Source organism: Jatropha curcas, chromosome 5 (assembly GCF_041381405.1).
Source record: "Jatropha curcas cultivar XTBG-Jc1 chromosome 5, XTBG_Jcur_1.0, whole genome shotgun sequence".
NCBI lineage: Eukaryota > Viridiplantae > Streptophyta > Magnoliopsida > Malpighiales > Euphorbiaceae > Jatropha > Jatropha curcas.
The window spans coordinates 20,010,807-20,037,127 of NC_143155.1; the positions used below are offsets into that span (position 1 = coordinate 20,010,807).

The 26,321-nt window shown below is 35.0% G+C and overlaps 1 protein-coding gene and 1 pseudogene across 2 annotated transcripts; both read left to right on the forward strand.

Annotated features, from left to right (window-relative positions):
- The first annotated feature begins 496 nt into the window (after positions 1–496).
- On the forward strand, positions 497–17,925 carry LOC149496354 (uncharacterized; annotated as a pseudogene). The gene is made up of 4 exons (XR_016320873.1): positions 497–1,569; positions 16,738–17,079; positions 17,430–17,634; positions 17,788–17,925. The product of XR_016320873.1 is annotated as an uncharacterized LOC149496354 (transcript).
- Positions 17,732–21,591, forward strand: LOC119370309 (uncharacterized). The gene is made up of 3 exons (XM_089722022.1): positions 17,732–20,366; positions 20,442–20,581; positions 21,144–21,591. The coding sequence occupies exons 1-3, from the start codon at positions 17,943–17,945 to the stop codon at positions 21,316–21,318; spliced, it is 2,739 nt and encodes a 912-aa protein (XP_089578148.1). The 5' UTR covers positions 17,732–17,942; the 3' UTR covers positions 21,319–21,591.
- The last annotated feature ends 4,730 nt before the right edge of the window (positions 21,592–26,321 follow it).

Sequence of the window (26,321 nt, forward strand, 5' to 3'; positions counted from 1 at the left end):
TCGCGTAGATGCATATCGCGCTCGCGTCTTTTGGTCCAATCGCTTCTGTTACTCAGATCTGCTTGTCGCGCCCGCGTAGATGCATATCGCGCTCGCGACTTCCTTTCCTGGGTGTTAGTTGCGCGCGCGACTTCTGGTAGCGCTCACGACTTGGGCGTGTTTTCTTTGTTGCGACCTGCTCCGCGACGTGAGGGCTGGATTTAAAGGTTTCTTCCATTCTTTCAACTTGTTTTGGTCTTCTTTTGTATAAAACAAAGCTTTGCTTCAACTTTGTACCTGGAAATTACTTTAAAGCAAAACAACACGAACAAACGTAAAATATAGAAAACAATCATGCATTCATGCAATTTATATTGAAATAACATAACAAGATTTGCCCGCTTTGCGAGGCTATCAGAAAGCAATTCCGTTGATATGGAAGATATTGATGGTATAGCACAGTTCAAGGACATCCCAGATTCTTTTATTGATATTCCTTCCAACTTATATCCTCTTACTATAACTTTCCACAAATTTTTGATGATGCTTGATGGAACAATAGGCAATTCATATTTTGAAAGATTTCCTGATGTGAGGCAGTTTTTACATGGAAAAATGGGAAGTCTGGAATCCATTGCCTTACAAACTTTCATAACAACAAGGGAAGTTAACTATGATAAGTTCTGTTCAATTTATTGGCCTCGTTTCAATACACAGAGGACAAAGAAGCTGGACTCATCTAGAGTCTTTACTGAGATAATGTCTCACATAAAAGGAGGTTTGCAATCAGGTGAATCTTGTGACGGTAGACTTGCAAGAAAAGATTATGTTACTCGTTCTGAGGGTCGTCTGTCGACTTTAAGTAGGGAGAAGAGAGAAATGATATATGACATTTATGAAGATTATGAAAAGATGAAGATAGCAAATGGAGATTTTGATACAGCTGATTTTGTGATTGATCTTCATCTCAGGCTTAGCAATGGAAAATATGAGGGTAACATAATGGATTTTGTCTATATTGATGAAGTTCAAGATCTTACAATGAGACAGATTGCTCTTTTCAAGCACATTTGCAGAAACGTTACTGAGGGCTTCATTTTTTCTGGTGACACAGCACAAACCATTGCAAGGGGCATTGATTTTAGGTTTGAAGACATAAGATCTGTGTTCTACAATGAATTTGTTTTAGGATCAAAAAGTGAAGGATATGACAGAAGAAAGGAGAAAGGCCAAGTATCTAAAATTTTTCATTTGAGCCAGAACTTTCGTACCCATGCTGGTATTCTCAAGTTAGCTCAAAGTGTTATTGACCTACTTTATCGTTTTTTCCCTTCATTTGTTGATATTTTAAGCCATGAAACTAGTCTTATATTTGGTGAAGCCCCAATTTGGCTTGAAGCGACAAATGATGAAAATGCAATTGTGACTATATTTGGGGGCAGTGGGAACGAAGTGACCAATTTTGTTGGGTTTGGAGCAGAACAAGTCATATTAGTACGTGATGATTCGGCAAAGAAAGAAGTGCATGACTATGTTGGGAAACACGCCCTTGTCTTGACTATAATGGAGTGCAAGGGCCTAGAGTTTCAGGTCAGTATTAGTTTTTTTCCTTTTTTTTTTCCTATTTTACTTGTTAATGCTGTTAGAGGATTTGCTTATTCTGTTTACAGTCATTAGGCATTTTGAGTTCTCGTTTTGAATTATACTTTTTGCTTTTGTATGTCCTGAAATCATAATGTATTGTTTTGATAATTCAGTTATCGATCAACTATTGTAGGATTTTTCCAAGGTAATATTTCTTGGACCAGAATAAAATGTAACATAATGAAAAAGTGAATAGAATTCCTATGGTGCTCTTTATCTCATTACGGCTTATCAAACATAGAGCTAATGATTATTTGACCTTGTTCACTCTCATCTATTTTCGTCTTCTTTTGGAGGAGATCGGTTCATTGTTTACTATTTATTGTCAAAAATAAACAAAACCCTTTCGCTAATTGAAAGAGAGAAGTGGCTTTCTACTTGTCGTTGGTCATATTGATACAGACTAAACTGTGTTACACTCTGTTAAGGATTAGTTGTAAATAGAACTCTGTTAGGAGTTAGATTCCTAATAGATTTATAGTATCTTGTATGTGTGTATATATATGTGTGTCCCTATTGATGAAATATAATCAAGAAAATATTTTTCCGCAATAAACTCAAATGGTATCAGAGCCTTTGGCTCGTTAAACCTTTTTTTTCCGTTTGCGTTGAAATTCCAGCGGCTGTCAGTCTCGGTGACAGTTCTAGGGTCACCATTTTGTCTCACCGCCTATCTCAGAAGGTTCCCCAGCTGCCGATCGGCGTTCCGTCCAAATCCGGTCACCAGATTCCCTGCGCGTGGGCCCCATGCACCGCTTTTGTTTTCTACTATAGTACCACACGCCGGCGCGTGGCGGCGCGTCCGGCTATTTCCGGCGATGGGAAATAGTTCTTTGGCTTCGTTTCAACTTCAGCAAACTACTCAGGTGGTTGTTTTTCCAATCCGGCGAAGTTTTGTTTTGGTAGGGGCGTTCTCAGTTTTTATCAATTTGGCGTTTCAGGTTACTGTTTGCTCCTGTTTGCTTTTGAAAGGCTATTTTTTTTGGTATCTCTTTCTGCGTTGCTGGTTGGGTGTTCAGTTTTTATTAATAATGGATCTTGCATCTACAGATTCTAAAACTACTATTACTGAATTGATCCCAGCAATGAATAAAATCACAGAACATAAATTAAAAGGACCTAATTATTTAGGTTGGAGTAAGACAATTAGAATTTATTTGCGGAGTGTTGAAAAAGATGATCATCTAATTGATGATCCACCAACTGGTGACACCAGACAACGTTGGCTCAGGGAAGATGCTAAGTTATTTCTACTGATTCGCAATTCTGTTGACAGTGAAGTGGTTGGGTTAATCAATCATTGTGAGTTTGTTAAAGAATTAATGGAATATCTTGAATTCTTGTACTCGGGAAAAGGTAATCTGTCTCGTATGTATGAGGTCTGCAAAGGATTTTATCGAGCCGACCAGCAAGATAAGCCCCTTACAGCCTATTTCATGGAATTTAAGAAGATTTATGAGGAACTTAATGTTTTATTGCCTTTTAGTCCCGATGTTAAGGTTCAACAGACCCAGCGAGAACAAATTGCTGTGATGAGTTTTCTTGCAGGTCTTGCTCCGGTTTTTGAAATTGCCAAATCACAGGTTCTTTCAGGCAGTGATGTTACCTCTCTTCAGGAGACTTTTGCTAGATTTCTATGTACTGAGTAACAAGGCAAAAGAATTTGGAGAAAATTCTGTATCCCTTCATGCTTCTGTATCATATACATTTATACAAGAGATAGCCTACAATATTCCTAAATTTAAGCACATCACATCCCATATTTACATCCCCAATAAATCCCCAGATTATAGCTATTAAATACCAGAATTATAGCAAATTAGTAAAGATATATACAATAATTACAGCTGATATTGACTCACTATACAGCTGTTATTGACACCCCCCCTCAAATTGATGCTGGTGAATCAAGCAGCATCAATTTGTTTACGAAAAATTGATGTCAAGCAGCAGTGAGGGGCTTGGTCAGGATATCAGCGATCTGCTGTGTTGTAGAAATATATGGGAGGCTGATTACATTATTATCAAAACATTCTCGGATTGAATGACAGTCTATTTCAATGTGTTTGGTGCGCTCATGGTAGACTGGATTAGCGACAATCTGGATGGCACTAGTATTATCCGCATGAAGAGGAATTGACCCAGCTTGAGTATAACCCAATTCAGATAACAAACCACGCAACCATATTATTTCTGAGCATGTTGCAGACATTGCCCTATATTCCGCTTCAGTGGAAGACTTGGAGACTTTGTCTTGTTTCTTGCATTTCCAAGAAATTAGAGCTTCACCTAAATATACACACCACCCGGTTGTAGACCGACGAGTATCCGGGCAACCCGCCCAATCAGAGTCACTATAAGCAGCAAGAGTAAGGGAAGAGTTAGCTGGAAAAAATAGACCACGATGTGGAGTTCCATGCAAGTACCGAATTATGCATTTCACAGCAACCATATGTAAGTGGCGTGGAGATGCCATGAATTGACTCATCAAATTGACAGCAAAAGAGATATTCGGTCTTGTTATTGTCAAGTAGATAAGACTTCCAACAAGGCACCGATATAATGTAGGATCCTGTAGAAGTTCACCCTCCTCTTTACGAAATTTGACATTAACTTCCATAGGAGTATCCACTGGTTTTGTGTTTGTTAACCCAGCCAAGTGAATTAGTTCTTGAATGTACTTGTGTTGATTTACAAAGATTCCCTTGGTGCTTCTGTGAACTTCTAATCCCAGGAAATAAGTAAGAGACCCTAGATCTTTCATGTGAAATGAAGCAGTTAAAGATGATTTCAATTGTTGAATGCAAACAGTATCACTACCAGTGATTAAAACATCATCCATATGTACAAGTAACATAACTATGCCTTGAGTTGTCTTTTGAAAAAATAAAGAAGGATCATATTGACTCTGTTGGAAGGAGAGATCAAGCAAAGTTTGACGAAATTTTGCAAACCAGGCACGAGGGGCTTGTTTCAACCCATACAGAGAACGTTGCAGATGACATACCTCATTTGGACCAGTTTGCAATCCCTGTGGCGGACGCATAAAAACATTTTATTTAAGATCCCCGTGAAGAAAGGCATTCTTAACATCCATTTGATGTATAAGCCAGTCTTGAGAAGCTGCAATAGCCAAAATTGTACGAACTGTAGTCATTTTCGCGACCGGAGCAAATGTTTCGTCATAGTCAATCCCATATTCCTGGCGATTTCCTAGCGCTACCAGACAAACTTTACAACGTTCAAAAGAACCATCTGCTTTCAATTTGACAGTAAAAACCCATTTGGAACCAATGGGAGTGATTTCTGGTGGACACGGTTTAAGTTGCCAAGTCTGATTCTCTGCCAGAGCATCCAGTTCATCTTGAATAGCTTTCTTCCAACAATCAGATTTAATTGCTTCTGAATATGACTTTGGTATGGCAATAGAAGACAAAGTAGCAACCATTGATGTATGAGATTCATTTTTTCTTTCTGGAGAGAAATCGTACCTGTCTGGGGCTCTGATGGTTCGAGCAGATCTTCTAAGTGGTGGAGGTGCAATGTCGGGCTCAGGTGGCAGAGGGGACCCAGGCGAAGCTTCAAGTGCCATTACTGTTGATGGAGTATCAGATTGTTGTTGAATTTGTCTATGAACAAGTCTTCTAGTATACACAATCCCAGGATGAAATCGGGTTATTGGAAGAGAAGAGTTGGAAGGTGAGTCATTGAAGTTGTCTTCAAAAGATGGAAGCAGTGTATAAGAAGAGGTATTGGATGAGCCTTCAAAGGAAGAGTAAAATTTTTTGGTATCGAAAAAAATGACATTACGAGAAATACGAATCCGTTGGGTGGTTGGATCAAAACACTAAAAACCCTTTTGATTTGGTGCGTAGCCAAGAAAGACACATTTTATTGATTGTGGGGAAAGCTTGGTTCGTTCGTGAGGTGGTAGAAGGACAAAACATACACATCCAAAAGGATGTAAATGTTTATAATTTGGTATGGTTTTATGAAGCAAAAAATATGGTGTTTGATTATTGAGAGTCTATGAGGGAAGTCGATTTATGTGATGTACGGCAGTGGATAAGGCTTCAACCCAAAATTTTGGTGGAACAAATGATTCAATGAGCAAAGTTCGAACCACATCAAGTAAATGGCGATTTTTTCGCTCAGCCACACCATTTTGCTGAGGGGTATATGGACAACTTCGTTGAGATAGAATCCCTTTTGATTGAAGAAAAACTTGGAATTTTTGTGACATGTATTCCCCACCCGAATCAGAACGCAAGATTTTGATAGTCTTAGAATACTGATTTTCGATTAAGGCTAAAAATTTTTGGAAAACATCAAAGACCTCTGATTTTTGTCGTAAAAAATAGATCCAAGTGAAGCGACTGTAATCATCAATGAACGTTACAAAATATTTGTAATGATTATGAGAAATAACAGGTGAAATTCCCCAAACATCACTATGGATTAAATCAAAAGATTCATTTTTATGAGTAGCATGAGATGGAAAAGGTAAGGTTTCGCTTTTACCCATTTTGCAACTAGAAAAATTAAAATCAATATTTTTAGACAAGGTTTTAGTTCCCAACACACCAGAATTAAACAAAAGAGAAATAGTCTTATCATTAGGATGACCCAACTTCGTATGCCATAATTGATATTCATCTTGAACTGAAGTAGTTAGAAAAGAAGACACACTTTGAAGCTTGGTCGGTTCAGGGATATTAAGAGGAAACAATCTGCCCCATTTAGGTCCCTTTGCCACCGTTTTCCCCGTCATTACCTCTTGCACAACACAACCAGAGGGAGAAAAAATGACTTCACAATTATTCTCCACTATTTGTCCAACAGATAATAAATTTGTAGTGATTTTAGGAGCAATAAAAACATTCTTCAGAAAAGGAGAGGAAGAAATATCACCAGTAGCCATAATGGGAACATGATTCCCACTAGCAGTCTCGATTTTCAAGTGCCCATCATATTTTTTAATGTTACACAAATTGTCAAGTGATGGAGTCATGTGATTTGATGCAGCTGAATCACAAAGCCAGATTTTAGAGAGGGATTTGTTTTTACCCGTAATTCAAAGTGCAGAAAGAGCTGAAATGACTATTTGTTGAACTGCCTCTTGAGTAAGTACAGGAACAGCTTGTTGAGAAGCATTATTCGATGTTGATGCCGTCAAATGATTGGTTGTTGAAGCATGCAAAGCCTGAGATGTACGATTCTGGGGACGCTTTCTACACTCTGAAATAATATGTCCCTTAGTTTTGCAATAGTTGCAAAATTTTTGGGAACATTGACTTGCAATATGACCAAATCCTTTGCAGCTGTAACATTGGACTCCAGCCAGGTTCCGAGTTTTGGTTTGTGCTGCATACGCAACATTGAGAACATTGGATGAGCTGCCTTGCTGTTCTAAGGCATGCTGCGTCTTTTGACGTTGTTCCTCCCTAAGCAATTCACTCAAACAATCATCCAAAGATGGAATGTTAGTCCTAGCCAACAAATTGGATCTGACAATCTCAAATTCAGATCTGAGATTCATCAAAAAACGATCTCTTTGACTAGTTTGATGAAGGTTTATGACTGTCTCCAAAGATGCTTCAAGAATAGAAGCATATAAAATCTCAGTATATTCAGACCACAAAGCAACAAAACCCGAATAATATTCCTGGATTGACAAATTTCCCTGCGTGTAAGTGGACACATCTTGCTCCAGTTGAAAACGCCTAGCTGAATTATCTTGAGCATACAATTTTTTTAGATACTCCCACATCGCTTTCACTGTTTTGAATGGTCTGAGGTTGGCAGCAATGGAAGGATCCATTGTTTGCAACAACCAGCTTTTCACACGAGCATCTTTTGTTTCCCATTCAGCTATTTTAGTTGAATCCGTCGGCTTACTAGTCGAACCATCAACAAGTCCCCATAAGTCTTTTCCCTGAACATAAATCTTGAATTGAAATTCCCAAGCAAAGTAATTCTTGCCTGTGAATTTGATGCAAGCAACAACGTCAGATTTTTCCATGATTAGAAAACCAAGATGATATGAAAAAGGGGAAAAAAACAACACAAGATGAGAACTATCTCAGACAAGAAAACACAAGAGAGGTATCTCGTAATGCTCTGATACCATAACAAGACAAAAGAATTTGGAGAAAATTCTGTATCCCTTCATGCTTCTGTATCATATACATTTATACAAGAGATAGCCTACAATATTCCTAAATTTAAGCACATCACATCCCATATTTACATCCCCAATAAATCCCCAGATTACAGCTATTAAATACCAGAATTATAGCAAATTAGTAAAGATATATACAATAATTACAGATGATATTGACTCACTATACAGCTGTTATTGACACTGAGGGCTCTCATACCCCTTCCCCTTCTGATAATAGTGCCCTTGTGAGTCGTAATCAGGTATCTCGGCAGCCAGGAAACAGAGAACGAGGAGGAAATAATCGTAGTAATGGACCAATTACTCAAGAGGCAAGTATTCTTATCTGCCATTATTGCCATGAACCCGGTCACACTAAACGGTATTGCAAGAAACTGATTAATAAGCCACCAAGGGTAAATATGGCCACTCAAGATTCTGCAGTTACTTCTTCTGATAACACTGTAACAATTTCTGCTACGGAGTATGCTGAGCTCTCTAGATACCGTTCTTCTAAGACTGCTGATTCCTCGATTGCTGCTGCTGCCAATTCAGGTACTCCTTCATGTCTTATGTCTACCTCATCAGAGTGGGTCATTGATTCTGGTTGCACAGATCACATGACAGGTAACCCTAGTCTCTTATCCTCATTAAAAGAACCAAAACAATTTAATCGTCATGTTACTCTAGCTGATGGGTCCACATCTTCTGTCACGTGTATTGGCACTGCCAATCCCATTCCATCTCTTCCATTGTCTTTTGTTTTTTGCTTGCCTCGTTTTTCATTTAATCTACTGTTGGTTAGCAAAATTACTCGTATACTAAATTGTTGTGTTAAATTTTATCCTACATATTGTGTGTTTCAGGATCTTTTGACGAAGCGGATTATTGGTAGAGGACGTGAGTCTGGTGGCCTTTATCTTCTGGATGAACAAGTTTCGTTATCTCTGGCTTGTGCTGGTGGTCTATCTTCTCTTGAGGTTCATTGCCGTTTGGGTCATCCTTCATTGTCTACTTTAAAGAAGTTGTGTCCACAGTTCCAGTCTTTGTCAATTTTAGAATGTGAATCTTGTCAATTTGCCAAACATCATCGTTTACCTTTAGTTCCTCGAGTAAATAAACGGGTTTCATCCCCTTTTGAGTTAGTTCATTCTGATGTTTGGGGTCCATGTCCTGTTATTTCTAAAACTGGCTTTCGGTATTTTGTGACTTTTTTGGATGATTATTCTCGTGTTACTTGGTTATTTTTAATGAAAACTCGTTCTGAGATATTCTCTATTTTTTGTTCCTTTTGTGTTGAAATTAAAACTCAATTTAATACTTCTGTTCACATATTGCACAGTGATAATGCTAAAGAATATCTATCTAGTTCTTTCCAATCTTATATGTCACAAAATGGTATTCTCCATCAAACATCTTGTGTTGATACTCCTTCTCAAAATGGGGTTGCAGAACGAAAAAATCGACATCTTCTTGAGGTTGCTAGGGCACTTCTATTCCAAATGAAGGTCCCTAAACATTTTTGTGCTGATGCTGTCTCTACTGCATGTTTTTTGATTAATCTCATGCCTTCTTCTGTTCTTAATGGTGAAATTCCCTATAATGTCTTGTTTCCTTCGAAGCTTCCGTTTCCCATTGAACCTCGTATTTTTGGTTGTACTTGTTTTGTTCGTGATGTTCGTCCACAGGTTTCCAAATTAGATCCAAAGTCCCTTCGTTGTGTTTTCCTTGGGTATTCTCGGCGTCAAAAAGGTTATCGTTGTTTCTCTCCCGATCTTGATCGTTATATTATTTCTGTAGATGTCACATTTTTTGAGAATACTCCATTTTTTCCTTCTTCTTTAGATAAGAGTGAGGGGGAGGATGATGAGTTTTAGTTTATGCTATCCAGCAATTTCATAACTCTCATGCTCCTGCTCCTATTCCCGAACTTGTACCAGCTCCTGCACCAGCATTTGCTCGCCCTCGTTTTGAACATGTTTATTCCAGGAGACGAGAAACTCTTGACTCACTTCCTGCACCTGCCGCTTCAACAGAAGATCCGGTTCACTCCACTCAACCTGAGCCTGTGCCATCCACTCCCCAGTCAGACCTTGACCTTCCCATTGCTCTTCGAAAAGGTAAACGCAAGTGTACCTATCCTATTTCCTCTTTTGTCAATTATGATCATCTTTCTTCTTCATCTCGTTGTTTTGTAAGTAACCTAGACTCTGTCTCTATACCTAAAACCGTTGTCCAAGCTTTGTCCCATCCTGGTTGGTGTGCAGCAATGAAAGAGGAGATGGTTGCCTTAGATACTAATGGTACTTGGGATCTTGTGATTCTTCCGGCAGGTAAGAAAGCTATTGGTTGTAAGTGGGTTTTCTCCGTTAAAGTGAATCTGATGGGTCTGTTGCTCGTCTCAAGGCTCGATTAGTTGCAAAGGGCTATTCTCAGATTTATGGCCTTGATTATTCTGATACTTTTTCTCCCATCGCCAAATTGTCTTCTGTTCGTTTATTTATTTCTTTAGCAGCTACTTTTGACTGGCCTTTACATCAACTAGACATTAAGAATGCCTTTCTTCATGGGGAGCTTCAGGAGGAAGTTTACATGGAGCAACCACCAGGCTTTGTTGCTCAGGGGGAGTCGGGTAAAGTGTGTAAACTTCGAAAATCTCTTTATGGCCTAAAACAGAGTCCTCGAGCTTGGTTTGTATTGACGCGTGTTTTTTATGCCCCGCCTGATCCAATGATGATACGAGATTAGTTCAATATCATCTAGAAGTCTTTTAATCCAAGGATTTAAACAAAAAAGATAATAATAATAAATAAATAAATAAATAAAAATAAAAAATAAAAATAAAAAAAGTTGCATCATGGCTACATCATGGCTGCATCACACAGCTACTGTGCAGCTGTGTGATGCAGCTGTGCAGCATAAAAAATATATATATATAAAAAAAAAAAGAAAAGAAAAGGGCAAAACGCGTAGCTACAGTAGCTGTGCTACTGTAGCACGCGTTCCCTAATCAAATGCACTAACTAAAAAAAAAAAAAAAAAAAAAAAAGGAAAAACGCGTAGCTACAGTAGCTGTGCTACTGTAGCACGCGTTCCCTAAACTCTATATATTGTGTGGTCAAATTTCTCTTCAAAAATTCACAAAGAAAATGCACTTAAATCCTTGGAAACAAAGCTTCTGGGAGATCTGTTTGATCCATTCACAATCTTCAATCTGAGGATCAGGTAATTTCCTTAACATTTTTGTATCTTTTACATACTTTTATTTTATTTACATATTTTTGTGTTGTTTATATATTTTTATGGTTTTAGTAATTTAAGTTTCTTTAAATTATAGTATATTTATATTTGGCCATTTTATATACCCTTAAATCATAAAAATCACTTAAAAATAATTCTATAAAAATAATAATAATAAAAATAATAATAATAAATATGCAGATGTTCATCGGTGAACAGTAATTGTTCATCGATAATTTTTCCGGAAATACACTGTTCACACACTGTTCACGCACTATTTAGGCACTATTCACACACTGTTCACGTACTATTTAAGCACTGTTCATCCAAAAAAAAATCACACATATAAATAAAATTTGATTTTTTTAATAAATCTGAAAATGGCCAATTATGAATAGATTATAGTTTAATTAAGCTTAAAATATTAAAATGTGATTATATATATTTATTTGTATGAATTTTATTATTTTTGGTTGAATGCAAAAATGAAATTAAACTAAAAAATAAAAAAAATTAAAATGTGATTTAGATATTAAATAACAATTATGTATGGTTTTATTTTTATTAGTTTATGGATTTAATTTTTGATTCGACTTATATATATATATTTTTGGATCCGGTTTGTTACCCGTCTTGAACCATAAGGAAAGAGCGGGTCTTTTATTATTTGATTTATTATTTTTGATTCGATTTGTCACCCGCCTTGAACCATAAGGCAAGAGCGGGTCTTTTATTTATTTGTTTTAATTGCTTTGGTTATTGTTTTATTTTGAATAATTGCTATGTGATAATTAGATTTGTTTGGGACGATTAAACAATTTTCCAAATAGGAACTCGGTCCGATTTATTTGGGTTGGGTTTAATTAAATAAATAATTTGGCTTTTCTACCTAAATTAAATTAGAAATCATAGGTTAATAATAGAGGCTGGTTTTTCCGGGCGTCGGCTTCCAACAGGCCGGCGTACCCAATTCCCTTACCCAGAATCACATTGTTGCGCCTGACCAGTCTTTTAAAATAATTTGGCCTTAAAACAAAATTGGGTTTAAAAAGAAGTCATTTTTATAAAAATGGTCCCATTGCCTAAACAATGGGTGGCGACTCAAAATTGTTTATAAGACCGATTTATCGGCATCGCATCCAAATAAAAATATTTCATCAAAAATCACAAAAAAGATGTTTTCGGGTCCTTCGGGGGGATTTTCGGCGAAAACAGATTGGCGACTTCACTGGGGATACAACCACTAGTCCCCGATTATTTTTTAATTAGATGGTTGTGATTAGGAATTAACTCTAAAAACCTATGTTTTCTAAAAAATAATAATAATAAAATTGGTTAGAAAGCCGTTGGAAAATTATTTAATCGTCCGAATATGTTTAATTGCTTTCCTTTTCTTTCTAGGATTTTTGCATTCATTCGCATTTCTCTCTTCTCACGTCATTCTACCCATGCTACCCTTCGGTACTGGTGTTAAGTTTGACGGTGAATCTAGCCTAAACCATGCGATTTAGGTGCATCCATCCGAGAATTAACATTACTACCAACCGCAAGCCTAGTACCTTAAAGGTGCGTCAAAAGGAGTAGGACCAACAAAGCCCGAATCCTGTTTGCGGAACCCAGACTTTGTTAAGCCCAATAAGACTAAAGCCAATGCATATAGTTGAAAAAACCTTAGTTACTTCCCCTAAAGTGTAGCCGATTCTATTTGCTGTTGTTATGCCACATTCATTTCCGAGAGTTTATATCGTCAATCTCAAAACCCCCTGTTGGTTGTCGAGATTAGACCAATTCCTAGGAAACAGATGTCGGAATTTATACCAACAGAATTCGTGTGTGGGAGAAATAAGGTTGGAAGGCATGCATTTCCCAACTCCCGTTCCCCTGTATGATATAAACTGTACATATGTTGTGTCATTCATGCGTCATTTAATATTTTTTGTTTCAGCCATACATTAATAAGAGCCAATTTTTGGTACGGACGTTTGATCTTGATTTTGAGACGGGACCTCAAATTCGTTTTGAATAACATAATGCAATCGTTTATAGTGAATTGATACCCAAAAAAAAAAGAGAGCTATAAGGAGGGTTGAGATTCCTTTGAATTTTCACATATCCCGCATTATTTGAAAATAAGCGTGAGATTGCAAAAAAAATTGTAATTAATCAAAATAAGATCCTGCTTGGGACCATTTGTTCCAAGGCAAAAAGTAAGGACACAAAAAAAAAAATTTTTCCGCTTGGAAATTCTTTCATTCCAAGGCAAAAATTAGGGACTTGAGAGAAAATAGCCGACTGTAAAATCCAAAAGGAATGGTCGACGACAGATAATGCCAGAAATGTTTTAGTGCAAAGTAAATAATTGCTATGTTATTCATGCTGAATTTTAGGTCCAATCATAATAAAACAAGATCTTATTTCCATACTGATCATTAGCACATTAGATTTGCATTTCTCATCCATGTGCCTATATTCTTCATGCATATAAGTGCAAAGACAGAAAAAAGGCAAAGCACCATTCACATCGTCTTCTCAAACAAGAGAAGTAGATGCCTTACAGCAAACACAGGAGAATTTGCATATCACAGTTTTTGACATGGGACAACAACTGCACACGATCCAGGCAAACCAAGCATGCATGGAATGGAAGTGGATGAGATATTTCCAAAAAAATAAAAAAATAAATAATAAATAAATAAATAAATAAATAAAAATCTTTTTTACTCTGTCACCTTCATGTTCGGGAGGCCTAGGGATTTTCTGTCCTTTGTTTTTCATTTCTTTTTAATTTCTTGTGTGTTTTATGCATGTGCATTTTGTATTTTATGCGTGTATTCTCCCACGATGAAGACATTGTGCCTTTCAAGTGTGGAAGAGAACTATATTTTCATTTCATTTCACTTATAAAAAAAATCGATTGACAAAAAATAATAAAAAAAAAAAAAAACTTTGACGAAAAAAAAGGGTCAACTTCTTTGCCTTAGTTCAATGTTTTAGTCTCTACATGTTGATTGGTTCGTATTTTGCTTGTTGAGATAGAAGTCTTGAATAATATACCATGATTAAGAGATTTAAATGCTTTTATGAACTTAGTTATTAAGATATGACATATAAAATATTTCTTTGCAAATATTAATCTTTAATTTATCTTTGACTTTAGAGAAGCATGAATCCTAACTTAAATGAAGAATAGGAAGGAAAGGGAAACTAAAGCCATAATACTTGTATGTTTCGAGTCAATAAAGGATGAGGGTATTTTAAGAGAAAAACAAAAAAAAAAACGATAGAGGGAATAATGGAAATCGGTTCTAAAACAAAGTGGTACGGAGCATAAAATGCGACCACTTATTATTTACATTCCCACATCTCTCTAAAAAAAAAAAAAAAAAAAAAAAAAAAAAAAAAAAAGGGAAAATGTGGTATAGAGCATAAAATGCAACCACTTTGTGAAAAAAAAATAGGTTATCTAAAAATACCTTGAGATAAGAAACAATACATCTGTGCTAGAATTGTCCTAAGTACTTCCTATTTTGCATTTTAAGGTAGGAGGATTGCTTATCTCACATTTTGAATGACTAGATTTTGTATAGCCATATTGACAATTTTGAATGTCATATTCATTTATACTACTTGGTTCATAAACACTTCAATCTCTTATCTTTGGTCTATTACTTAAGAAGTCTAAATCAACGAGCAAAAATAAACATGATCAACATGAGTTCAAAAAAGATTAATGTTTTGCTTAGAGACAAGCACAGAACTAAGTGCGGAGGAATTGATAGCCTCACAAAGCGGGCAAATTTTGTTATGGTATTTTCATCTGATTTGCATGATTGCATGTTGTTTTTATACATTTTATGCTCGTGGTTATTTTAAAGTGATTATAGGAATACAATTCGAAAAAAAAACAAAACAAAAAAAATGTTTTTATACATGAGGGAGTTGCACATTTTATCCAATCACCCTCTCTTTCCAAAAAAAAATGTAAATTTTTGTCCTCAGCTAAATAATCCGCTTTAATGTGCTTTAAATAAATAAATAATTAATTAATTAAATAAATAATAATTTGGCTTTTCTAACTAAAATAAATTAGAAATCATAGGTTAATAATAGAGGCCGGTTTTTCCGGGCGTCGGCTTCCAACGGGCCGGCGTACCCAATTCCCTTACCCAGAATCACATTGTTGCGCCTGACCAGTCTTTTAAAATAATTTGGCCTTAAAATAAAATTGGGTTTAAAAAGAAGTCATTTTTATAAAAATGGTCCCATTGCCTAAACAATGGGTGGCGACTCAAAATTGTTTATAAGACCGATTTATCGGCATCGCATCCAAATAAAAATATTTCATCAAAAATCACAAAAAAGATGTTTTCAGGTCCTTCGGGGGGATTTTCGGCGAAAACAGTTTGGTAGATTTTGCAATGCGGTACATCAATTTGGCATGCAGAAGAGTACTTCTGATCATTCTGTATTTTTTAGAAGTACTAAGACTGGTTTGATTCTACTTGTGGTTTATGTTGATGATATTGTTATTACAGGGAGTGATTCAGCTGGCATCACATCACTCAAGTCATTTCTCCAAACTCAGTTCCAGACAAAAGACTTAGGATTGCTGAAGTATTTTTTGGGTATTGAAGTGTCTAGGTGTAAGAGAGGCATCTTTTTATCTCAAAGGAAGTATGTCCTTGATTTACTAAAGGAAACTGGAAAGTTGGGTGCTAAGCCTTGCAGTGCTCCAATGACTCCTAATTTGCAACTTTCAATTGATGGTGAACTATTTGATGATCCTGAGATGTATAGAAGGTTAGTGGGCAAATTGAATTGTCTTACAGTAACACATCCAGATATTGCTTACTCTGTGAGCGTCTTAAGCCAGTTTATGTCTTCTCCTACTGTTATCCATTGGGAAGCTTTAGGACAGATTTTGTGCTACTTGAAAGGTAATCCAGGTCGTGGCCTGCTTTACAGTAATCATGGGCATTTGGACATTGAGTGTTTTTTAGATGCGGATTGGGCAGGTTCGAAGGTTGATAGGAGATCAACTTCAGGATATTGTGTCTTTGTAGGTGGAAACTTGATATCGTGGAGGAGCAAGAAACAAAATGTAGTCTCATGATCGAGTGCTGAATCAGAATATCGAGCTATGGCACAATCTTCTTGTGAATTAATTTGGATTCGTCAGTTGTTAGAGGAAATTGGCTTCAAGTCATCCTTGCCTGCAAAGTTATGGTGTGATAATCAAGCTGCTCTTCATATTGCATCAAATCCAGTATTCCATGAACGAACAAAACATATCGAGATTGATTGTCATTTCATTCGTGAAAAGATACAACAGGGTGTTATCTCTACAGCACATGTTAAAACAAGTGAACAGTTAGGAGATATCTTTACCAAAGCTCTAAATGGACCTCGGGTGGACTATCTTTGTAACAAGTTGGGCATGATTAACATCTATGCTCCAGCTTGAGGGGGAGTGTTAAGGATTAGTTGTAAATAGAACTCTGTTAGGAGTTAGATTCCTAATAGATTTATAGTATCTTGTATGTGTGTATATATATGTGTGTCCCTATTGATGAAATATAATCAAGAAAATATTTTTCCACAATAAACTCACACGCTCAGTGCTGAATAATCATTTTCTTGTGAAATATTCAAAATTCCTTAACTTATGTCCTACTTGTTATCTACTTTATAATTTGTAATGTTATCTTTTGTAGGATGTACTGTTGTACAACTTTTTCGGCTCATCACCTCCAAGAAATAATTGGAGAGTTGTCTTTGAGTACATGAAGGAGCAAAATTTACTTGATGAGTCCTCTCCTGTTTTCAATATGGCAAAACACAATGTCTTATGCTCTGAATTGAAGCAGTTATATGTTGCAATCACTCGTACAAGACAAAGACTATGGATTTGTGAGAATTTAGAAGAGTTTTCGAAACCAATGTTTGATTACTGGAAGATGAAAGCCCTTATCCAAGTCAGGACATTGGATGACTTAATTGCACAAGGCATGCAAGTTAGCAGCAGTCCAGAAGAGTGGAAGTCCAGGGGTTACAAGGTAGCTGCATCTTGTTTCTGTGATTTTTATCTGAATCACTTATAACTAGCGTAGTTGTTGTTGTCATTAATGTTCTTACTACTAGATAATTCATTTTATGCGAAATCTGTTGCTTGATAATGTGGTCATAATGATGGGATATTTTTCAGATTGATGTAAATGAACTTGTCTACTAAATTTATGCAAATTTGAGAGCCTGTACTTGTAGGTGTTGAGTACAATGTTTTCCCCTTTATCTAACTATAATATTAGTTGCCATTAGGTTTTTCTTTTATGGATAAGGACACTATGTCTTTCTGATCTATCTGAGTAGGTGTAACTTTTATCTATCTTTTCATCCTGGCACACAGCTTTTACGTGAGGGTAACTATGAGATGGCAAGAATGTGTTTTGAAAGAGCAGGAGATACATATGGTGAAAAAGTAGCCAAGGCTGCTGGGCTTAAAGCAACTGCAGACAGAATGCATGCTTCAAACCCTGAAGAGGCTTCTGTAGCCCGTGGGCAGGCTGCTGAAATTTTTGAATCCATTGGCAAGGTGGAGCTTGCTGCAGAATGTTTTTTTATTTTAAAGCAGTATAAGCGGGCAGGTAAAATTAACAAATAATCATGTTCTTGTCCTGAAACTGCAGTTTATCACTAAGATCTTGACAAATAATCATTATGTTCAATTCATAGGCACTCTACTTATTAACTTATTTCCATTGTAGGTCAAATTTATTTGCAATGTGGGGAATCTGCTATTGAAAGAGCTGGAGAATGTTTCAGTCTTGCTGGATGTTATAAGCTTGCAGCAGAAGTATATGCTACAGGTAACCATTTCTCAGAGTGCTTGTCTGCATGTTTGAAAGGAGAACTCTTTGACATGGGCTTGCAATATATTCAATGCTGGAAACAAGTGACTGCGGATCAATATATGGTTAAAAGAAGCAAAGAAATGGCCAAAATTGAACAAGAGTTTCTGGAGAAATGTGCTCTCCATTATCATAAGCTGAATGATAATAGAGCCATGATGAGATATGTTAGAACCTTTGATTCTATGGACTCAATTCGAACTTTCTTGAATGCTTTAGAGTGCCTTGATGAGCTTCTGTCACTGGAAGAAGAATCAGGCAACTTTATGGAGGCAGCAAAGATTGCAAAGTTGAAAGGTGAACTTCTACTTGAGGCTGATCTACTTGGAAGGGCTGGAGATCTTAAGCGTGCAGCTATGCTTATTATATGTTACGTGTTTGCGAATTCTCTGTGGTCATCTGGGAGCAAAGGCTGGCCTTTAAAGCGTTTTCCACAAAAGGAAGAGCTCTTGGCAAAGGCAAAGTCATTTGCAGAGACCGAGTCAAGCCAATTTTATGAGCTTGTATGTCTGGAATCTGAAATTTTGTTGCATGATCTAGGTAACTTGTCCATGATGAAACAACATCTGAATGCTTCTCAGAGAATTAAGAGTATCAGAGGTGAAATGTTATCAGCTCGAAAGATTCTTGATGCCCATTTTCAAGTAAATAGCTCAAAGTATGTGTGGGAAAATGAATTGGTTCTTGATCTAGAAAACTTGTTGGAAGAGAGACTATCAGAAGATGAGGTTTCCATTGAAACTCTGATGTACTCCTGGATATTTTGGAAGGCTAAGCTTGTTCATGTATTTGAGTATCTCGAATGCCTTGAAACTCACGATCTGAGTGCATATGCAAGTTATGGAGAATTCTGCTTGAATTATTTGGGTGTGCAAAGACATTTAAATAATCTAAATGCCATATATGTCCTTATAAACTCTGATGCAGAATGGTTGAGAGAAATAGACAGCAGATATATAAAAAGGATTGGAAAGCTCAGCTATGTAGATATTCGCCAATTTATCTCTGCTTCTCGTAGTTATTGGTCTTCTGAATTAATATCTGTTGGCATGGAGGTTTTGACTAATCTTGAATCCCTATATAAATTCTCAGTTGAGAATTCATTTTCTCTCTTCTGCCAAACCAGGTCTCTTTCTCATATATATGAGGTCTCAAAATTTCTTTTGAATTCCAAGTTTCTCGACAGACATTATCGTGAAAACAATAAGCTGCAGAAATTAATTAGCATGTCAGTTGAACAATCCTTTGCCTGCATTTATCCTCTAGACTGTAGAGAATCATTGAAACAGAATATGATTTCTTTCAGAAGAACTGAGACTTTCAGAAATCTCTTCAAAGAAATGATTTTTGAAAATGTTAGCTTGAAGAGTAATCTGTCTTATGGGCAACTTGGAAAGATAGTATTAGTGATTCTTGGTTCTGGTAAGCTATGTAATGAATTATATGAGAAAATCATGGGTGGATTAGAATGGAATGATTCTTGGAACAATTTGATTAAGGATCTCTGCAGGAATGTCGCAAGCAATAACATTAAAGTACCTGGAGAGCTGTCTCTCAAGTGGTTTCTGCAGGAAGCTCTGGTGGATGCTTACAGTGCCAACTGGTATAAAGAAAATGACTACATCTCACCAGGTTGTTTCTTATACCTTGTTGACCGCCAACTGATTTTGTTATCTTGCTTCCGTGGATACTTCTTCACTACAAAATCTTCTTTTGTTGAATGGCTTATCTATGAGGAAGGCAATGGCAACCAAACTTCTAGATTAGTGGAACAAGCACCACAATCTATAGAAGGTATGCTAAAACGTATAGTTGACATCATCCATCAGTTTCTTTATAATAAGAAAGATACAATGGAGTGGATCAGAAAATGTCACAGTGATATGAAGGATGGCTATGCAATTGTCATGTTGAGATTGATTGTGATAATATGTTTGCTTTTTTTGAATTTCGGTTGCTGCGAAAACATGCTTCATGACTTGCTGGGAAGGAACGACATAACAGAACAATTACCTCGGGAATTTGGTAATGTTCTTAAGAAAAGAAGGAAGCGTAATTCTCTTGCTCTGGATGTAAATGTGTTAGCTGAAGCATTTAAGAAGATTGACAATAATCTGGTAATTGTCAGTTTGGGTAAAAGTCATCCAAGAAATTTTGGCTCGGATGCTATTTTTGTGTACATGAAGGCCAATCAGAGCATTGAGGATATATTTAGAGACTTATTTCCAAAGAGAAATGAAAATTCTGTAGATAACAGAGGATCAGTTGATGTGGGCACTACCAGTTCATCTTCTGTTATCAATTTTGCTGCAGACAGGAATTCAAACATTAAAGCAAAATCCAATGTTACCCATCCTTTGACCCTTGGCCATAGTTGGGAACTATTTGAAAGTTTAAAATCAGAAAAACATTTAATAAATGATCCAAAAGTGAAGGTAATGTCAAATTCTATTCTCTCTGCTTACATTTTATTATATTCAGGCTTATCTTCTTGTGATTTAATCTTTCAGGAAGACATAGAGAAAACTATTCAACTTTTAAGTGATCATGGGATATTGAGTAACCCTGATGGTGAAAATGAAAGTCTGATTAGAGAAGCTGTAAACATGCTTGATGAATTGAAACAATTAAATGCTGCATTAGATGTGAGGTAAATCTAAACTCTTGTACATTCTCCAATTCCTAACTGTCAATAGTATTATTTTTCCTTCCTCTTCGATTCACCATAGGCAAATCTTGAAGTGGCCTAGAAATGTACTGCTCAATTTAATACAAGCAGTCCTTTTGGCTCTAAATAGTTGAATGTTACTTCATTGCTGCTGGGTAAAATAAGGCTAGATGGTAATATCCAGAGCAGTGCCAGGTATGTACACCATCTGTGGCTATACTGCCATAGATGGTGCCACATGACTTGCTTGTGACTTTTTGTTTTTTATGTTGTGTTTTTCTGTTTAAACTGTATTTTTGAATTCATTTTTGGATTATTATGTATTTTTGCTAGTGCATATATTTGCATATTCTATATAAAGGATTCAAGTAGAATGTAAAGTGTATTCAAACGCGACAATATGGTATTTGACTATATTTTTCAAGTTTTCACTTCCCTGCCTAAAATACTTTTCACTTTCCAATACCCTTGCCTATTTTTTCACTTTTAATATGAAAGCTATAATTTTGCATGCATCAGACTATAATTATCTCTTTCTGTTCAGTGAGGTGAAACTTCGGAATGACAACTCAGCAATTGGAGAACTTCTCAACAAGTTGCAGTCAAGAAGGCCAAGCATGGAACCTTTCCTGATTCAAATGTTCTCAAAGAAAGATGAGAAATTAAAAGGAGAGGCTTCAAAGATCAGAATTGCATTGGATGGTGAAGGTGATGGGTGAGAGCAAAATTGAGGCTTTGCAGGCTGATTTTGATTCTCAAATTCAATGCAGCAACCATAATGTAGATCAAAAGAGGAAGGGAAATAGCAAATCCAAGAAAAACAGAAGGGGGGAGAGAGGTAGAAAGAAGTGCAAGAAAACTTAAACAGCTCCGAGTATATTCAGGGCAATATATACAAAATCCATTAACTTTTTTTTTTTTTTTTTTGCATTTTCATATCTTTTTTTATTATTATTAATGTAGGTAATTTGGAAAAACATTTTAGCTGGACTTGGACCCACTAAACTCTATATTTTCATAATGTTAAAAAGTTTACCTTTGTTCTTGCAAATCTTTATTTTTTTGTTTTTATCTTATATGTGATTAAAGTTCTCTTGTTCTTTTTCTTTAATGAAAAGAGTTCTCCTATATGAGTTGCTATTTCTATACAGATCAAAAGAAAAAAAAAAATTCAAGTGGTGTTATATTTGTTGTGATGATTATTTACTTTTTTTAATGCAATAAAAATAATTGTACTCTCATTCTATTAAATGTATCGTAATTTTAAATTGCACAAACATGGGAAGTGTCCTGATAATTATACTCCCATTATATAAAAAATTAAGTTTGTGATAGGCAACAATGAAGGAAAGAGGCTTACAGTAATGTTCTGACATGGGAAGTGCTTGTGAAGAAAATCTTATGTAAATAAATACGAGAAGGGAGGCGACGAAGGAGCTTTGAGTATACAGTCGTTTTGAGTAAAGTCATGGCGACATTGGGCTAAAACATTGGAATCGTAGAGCTAAAGCAGTGGGTGACAAAATGTGTATTGTTTATCGATTGTGAATGAGTTTCCAGCTCTTTAATAAAAGCTACAACAAAACTAGAAGGTATTTTTATGGTTCGTAAAAAAAGGCCAGATTGGGTTATTCAATGATCAGAAGAGAGAGATGAAGAAGGAGAAGATGATACAAGAGAAGAGACATGTTTGACATGGGTAGTCTTTTGAAAGTGAAGAGTGCATTGAGAGGAGGAGGAGATTTGATGTTCTTGGACCGTCTTTCCTTACTTTATGCTTTTATTAATCAAAATAAGGTTAATAATTATTTTAGTTTAATTTGACCGCGTGAAGCACACGGAGGCTGGAGAAAGAAGAAAATGGACAATTTTTACTTTTAAGCCCAAGTGGTGCGAATTTTGTCAAAAAAAAGGTAAAAAAATGGACAATTTGTAGTAGGGTTATGCAAAACCCGAACAACCCAACCTGATCCGACCAAATCGAAAATATAAGGTTATAATGATTTTCGGATCAAATCGGATTAGATAATTTGAAGGATGTATATCCCTTATTCGGGTCAGGTGGATCGATTAAATACCTTATTTAACTCGATCCCACCCGAAACAATGACAATATTAATTTTTTAAAAAAATTTTTTCACATGACTCATTCTCCTCGCTTTCTTCTTTTGCTTATAAAATTAAAAATCTCGAATTAAAATTATTTTTTTTCTTGAAGATGACATGTATTTTTTCTTGAGCAACTAAAATATAATATTTAAGTTTTCATGTTTTTTATTTCTATTATGTATGTTAAGTACATAATTAGGACTTTTTAATTTGCTATGGTTTGGTTATGATTTAAAGATGGAAAATTATAGTATATGATTGTGATTATTGTGGTTTGATTGTATTATATTTTTTTTTCATTACAAATGTTTGATGTTGATTATGGTTTGATTTATTTTATGATTTCTTTATTATGGTTGTTTGAGCAACAATTATTTTTCTAGACAACTTTTTTAATTGTGTAGGATCCAAATAAAAATTTTGATTGTGCAAAAGCCATATTAAAAAAAGTATTCAACCCATAGAAAAATATTTAATTAAAAATCAAGTTAAACAGGCCTCGAATAATCCGATTCGATTTTTAAAGAATTTGAGTCAATGAAACCATTCTCTTTTATTTAATCTGAGGTGGTCGTTACTCACCCCTAAGTTTTATAGTGGTCTTAATTTTAAGGGGCCTTTTGAATTTTCTTCCTTCTTTAAATAAGTGATGTTGACTTAAACGTATAAGGATAAAGTTTGAAAAAATAATTAATGATTCTTTAATTTCCTAAAATAAAAAATGAAGTGAGAAAAATTAAAATTTTGATAGTTTTAGTGGAATGGATGTAGCGATAAAGTAAGTAGCAAAAAATCAATTACACGTTAGTCAATAACTATTTTGTTATTACACCATAATCAATAAAAAAAAAGAAAGACTCTTGTTAAAGTGCACATTCCCACTTCCCATTTTCCAATTCCCACCCACATGATCTTGTTTCTACTAACTAGTTTCTTTGGTTTAGGAATTGGAATTTATTTTTAATATTTTTATTTATTAACAATTAAATATTTATAATTGATTTTTTTTATTGGTTAAATACTTAAAATTAAAAACACACAATACGCACACACGAGTTAAAGATAAGACATATTCCTTTATAAAACTATGATAATTTTACAAGTGAAATTTTTTTTTAATATAACTTATTAATAACAATATCAGATATTATAAGTGCTCAATTAAATTTGACATAAAATTTACTCTCATAAGAATTTTTTTAATAAATCAAAAAAATTATTTATATTTTTTAAATAAGAAAATTAAAATTAAAAGAGATAATATTAGTGGATTTTGATTATTGGCTTAATAAGATAAATAGTTTCAATTCAACTGAAGACAAAAGAGTTGAAATAACAAGTTAATGGGGTCAAAAAATAGGAGTGACTGATAAGCAATGTATATAAATAGGGATGCAATGGAAGTGTAGCGTGTATTCATTTATTTTAAATTATTTATAATTAAATTCTTTGAAAAGTTTAACATTTATATACCAGTTTCAAATCTTTCAAAAAAAAATATTTATATTTAAATTTGCTTTAGATAGATCGAGACCTATAGAATTAATTAGATTATTAATAAGTTAGATTTATTCAAGTATTTGATTTTTTCGATCATAATCGGACACCTTCAGATAATTGTTGAAAGCTCTGACTAAGCAATTTTTTATAAGTAGAATTGACATTGTGGAATGAATTAAAAACCGGGTTACGGTGCCCCGCTGCGTGCTAATCTAGAATTCGGAAAGGAGATATCTGTTGAGAGCTTCAAGTGAACCATTTTAGGTAAACACATCTGACGGTGCAGAATGAACCAAAAATTGGACTACGGTGCCAACTGCATGCTAATCCAAAATTCATAAAAAGTGTTGGTTAATTAAGACGGCATGATGAAGTCGAAATATGCTAAGATGTGTATAACAATTCACATGCAAAATCAACTATCCGGAAATGGACAGCGCTCAAGCGCATCACCTATATCTGATAAATAAATTGTAGCCATATAAATAAAATCTTAAATAGATACAAACCAAATTTAAAAAATAGGTTCGATTCAAATAATGCATTTTAAATAGATAACGCATTACGAACCCAAGATCGAAAAAAGATGAAAGTGGAGTGCATGCACGAATTTAAGTAGTGGTCTCTAGAAAAGAATATCTCTCCACTCCACCATGACCTTGTGATGGATACTGCTAACCCAAAAGCCATCATCTTTTGTTGTTTAGTGCCTTTTGACCACATCAAATTCGTACCTACCTTCATTTACCAGTACGTTTTTTTCTTTCACATACTATAACGGCTATATTTCATGGCTTTCTCTCTCTCTCTCTCTCTCTCTCTCTCTCTCTCTGTTTGCCAGCCATTATATGATCATATGCGAGTAAATATGGCCCCTTCCCTTCCCCTTGCTTCCAATTCCAAGTACCAAATCAAAGAGAAACAAATCAAACAAACAAAGAAAGAAACTTGAATAAATGCCTGAATTGAATTACCAAATAAAACTGTCATGTGGGATTTTTTTTTTTTATTTCTTTTTTTAACTCTAACTCTCCAAAAGGGTCCTACTGTCTTTATACAACTTTCTTGTCCCACCCACATCAAAATTTTATTATAAATTTCTCATTTTTTAGCTCATAAAATAACAAGAAAATTTCATAAACAAGAAAAAAAAAACATGGGTAGGAACAAATATCACTCATCACCAGTAGATTATTTTTGTCTACATCTGCATTAAAGTGTCATCACAAACATTGTATATGTTCTTTTTCTTTATTAATTAGCATTATGATTTAAGAGTGAGCAGCAATAGAGTTGAGAGTTAAAATGTATCTTGAAAGTCAATGTGAAATACCCATTATAGTTTATTATTGGATGGACCTATATAAAAGGAGAAAAGAAAAGGAAAATATATGTAGAAATTAATAAATTAATTAAGTTATGTATAGCAGAAATTAGTAGTGCATGGTTCGTGTGTGTTAAAAACAAACACAGCTAGATAGCATTTTTTGTGTCTTGGGCAAGGCATGTGGCTAGTTGTAGTCATCTCATCACATCAAACAACCATGCATGCATCTATTATCAATTTGCTGAATCATGAAAATGACCTCCAAGAATATTTTCTCATTTCTATCCATAAACAATGACATGATATCAGAGTAATATATATATATATATATATATATATATATATATATATATATATATATATATATATATATATATATATATATATATATACACCATTTTTTAACTTTGGTTCTTCAGTTTATAACCATGTCATAAAAAAAATTAACTTCATTAAATTTTTGAGAAATGTACTAATTATACAGAATATACATTTACAATGTATTAACGTCAACAACATATTCACATAATTATTTTTGAAAAATCAACCATTATAAGTTTTTCAATCCATGAATTAACATGTTCATAATAGATTGTAAAACAACATGGAGGTCAAAGCCAGTCAATATACAAGTAGTCTTGTGCTTCTAACAGCATGCATAGCATGGTATTATATGGGAAAATGCAACTGAGAGGAAGTAAAATGAGGGAAACTATACATTAAAAAAAATGCTGAGAATTTCTTTGTAGGAAAGGGGAAAAATGGCATAACAGAGAAAAACAAGGG

What these genes read in the sequence shown, in the direction of transcription:
- LOC119370309 (XM_089722022.1), top strand. Translation starts at nt 17,943, where the DNA reads ATGGGCTTGCAATATATTCAATGCTGGAAACAAGTGACTGCGGATCAA. An exon ending in TAAATGATCCAAAAGTGAAG is followed by an intron (nt 20,367 to 20,441) that starts GTAATGTCAAAT and finishes TTAATCTTTCAG; the next exon opens with GAAGACATAGAGAAAACTAT. An exon ending in AATGCTGCATTAGATGTGAG is followed by an intron (nt 20,582 to 21,143) that starts GTAAATCTAAAC and finishes CTTTCTGTTCAG; the next exon opens with TGAGGTGAAACTTCGGAATG.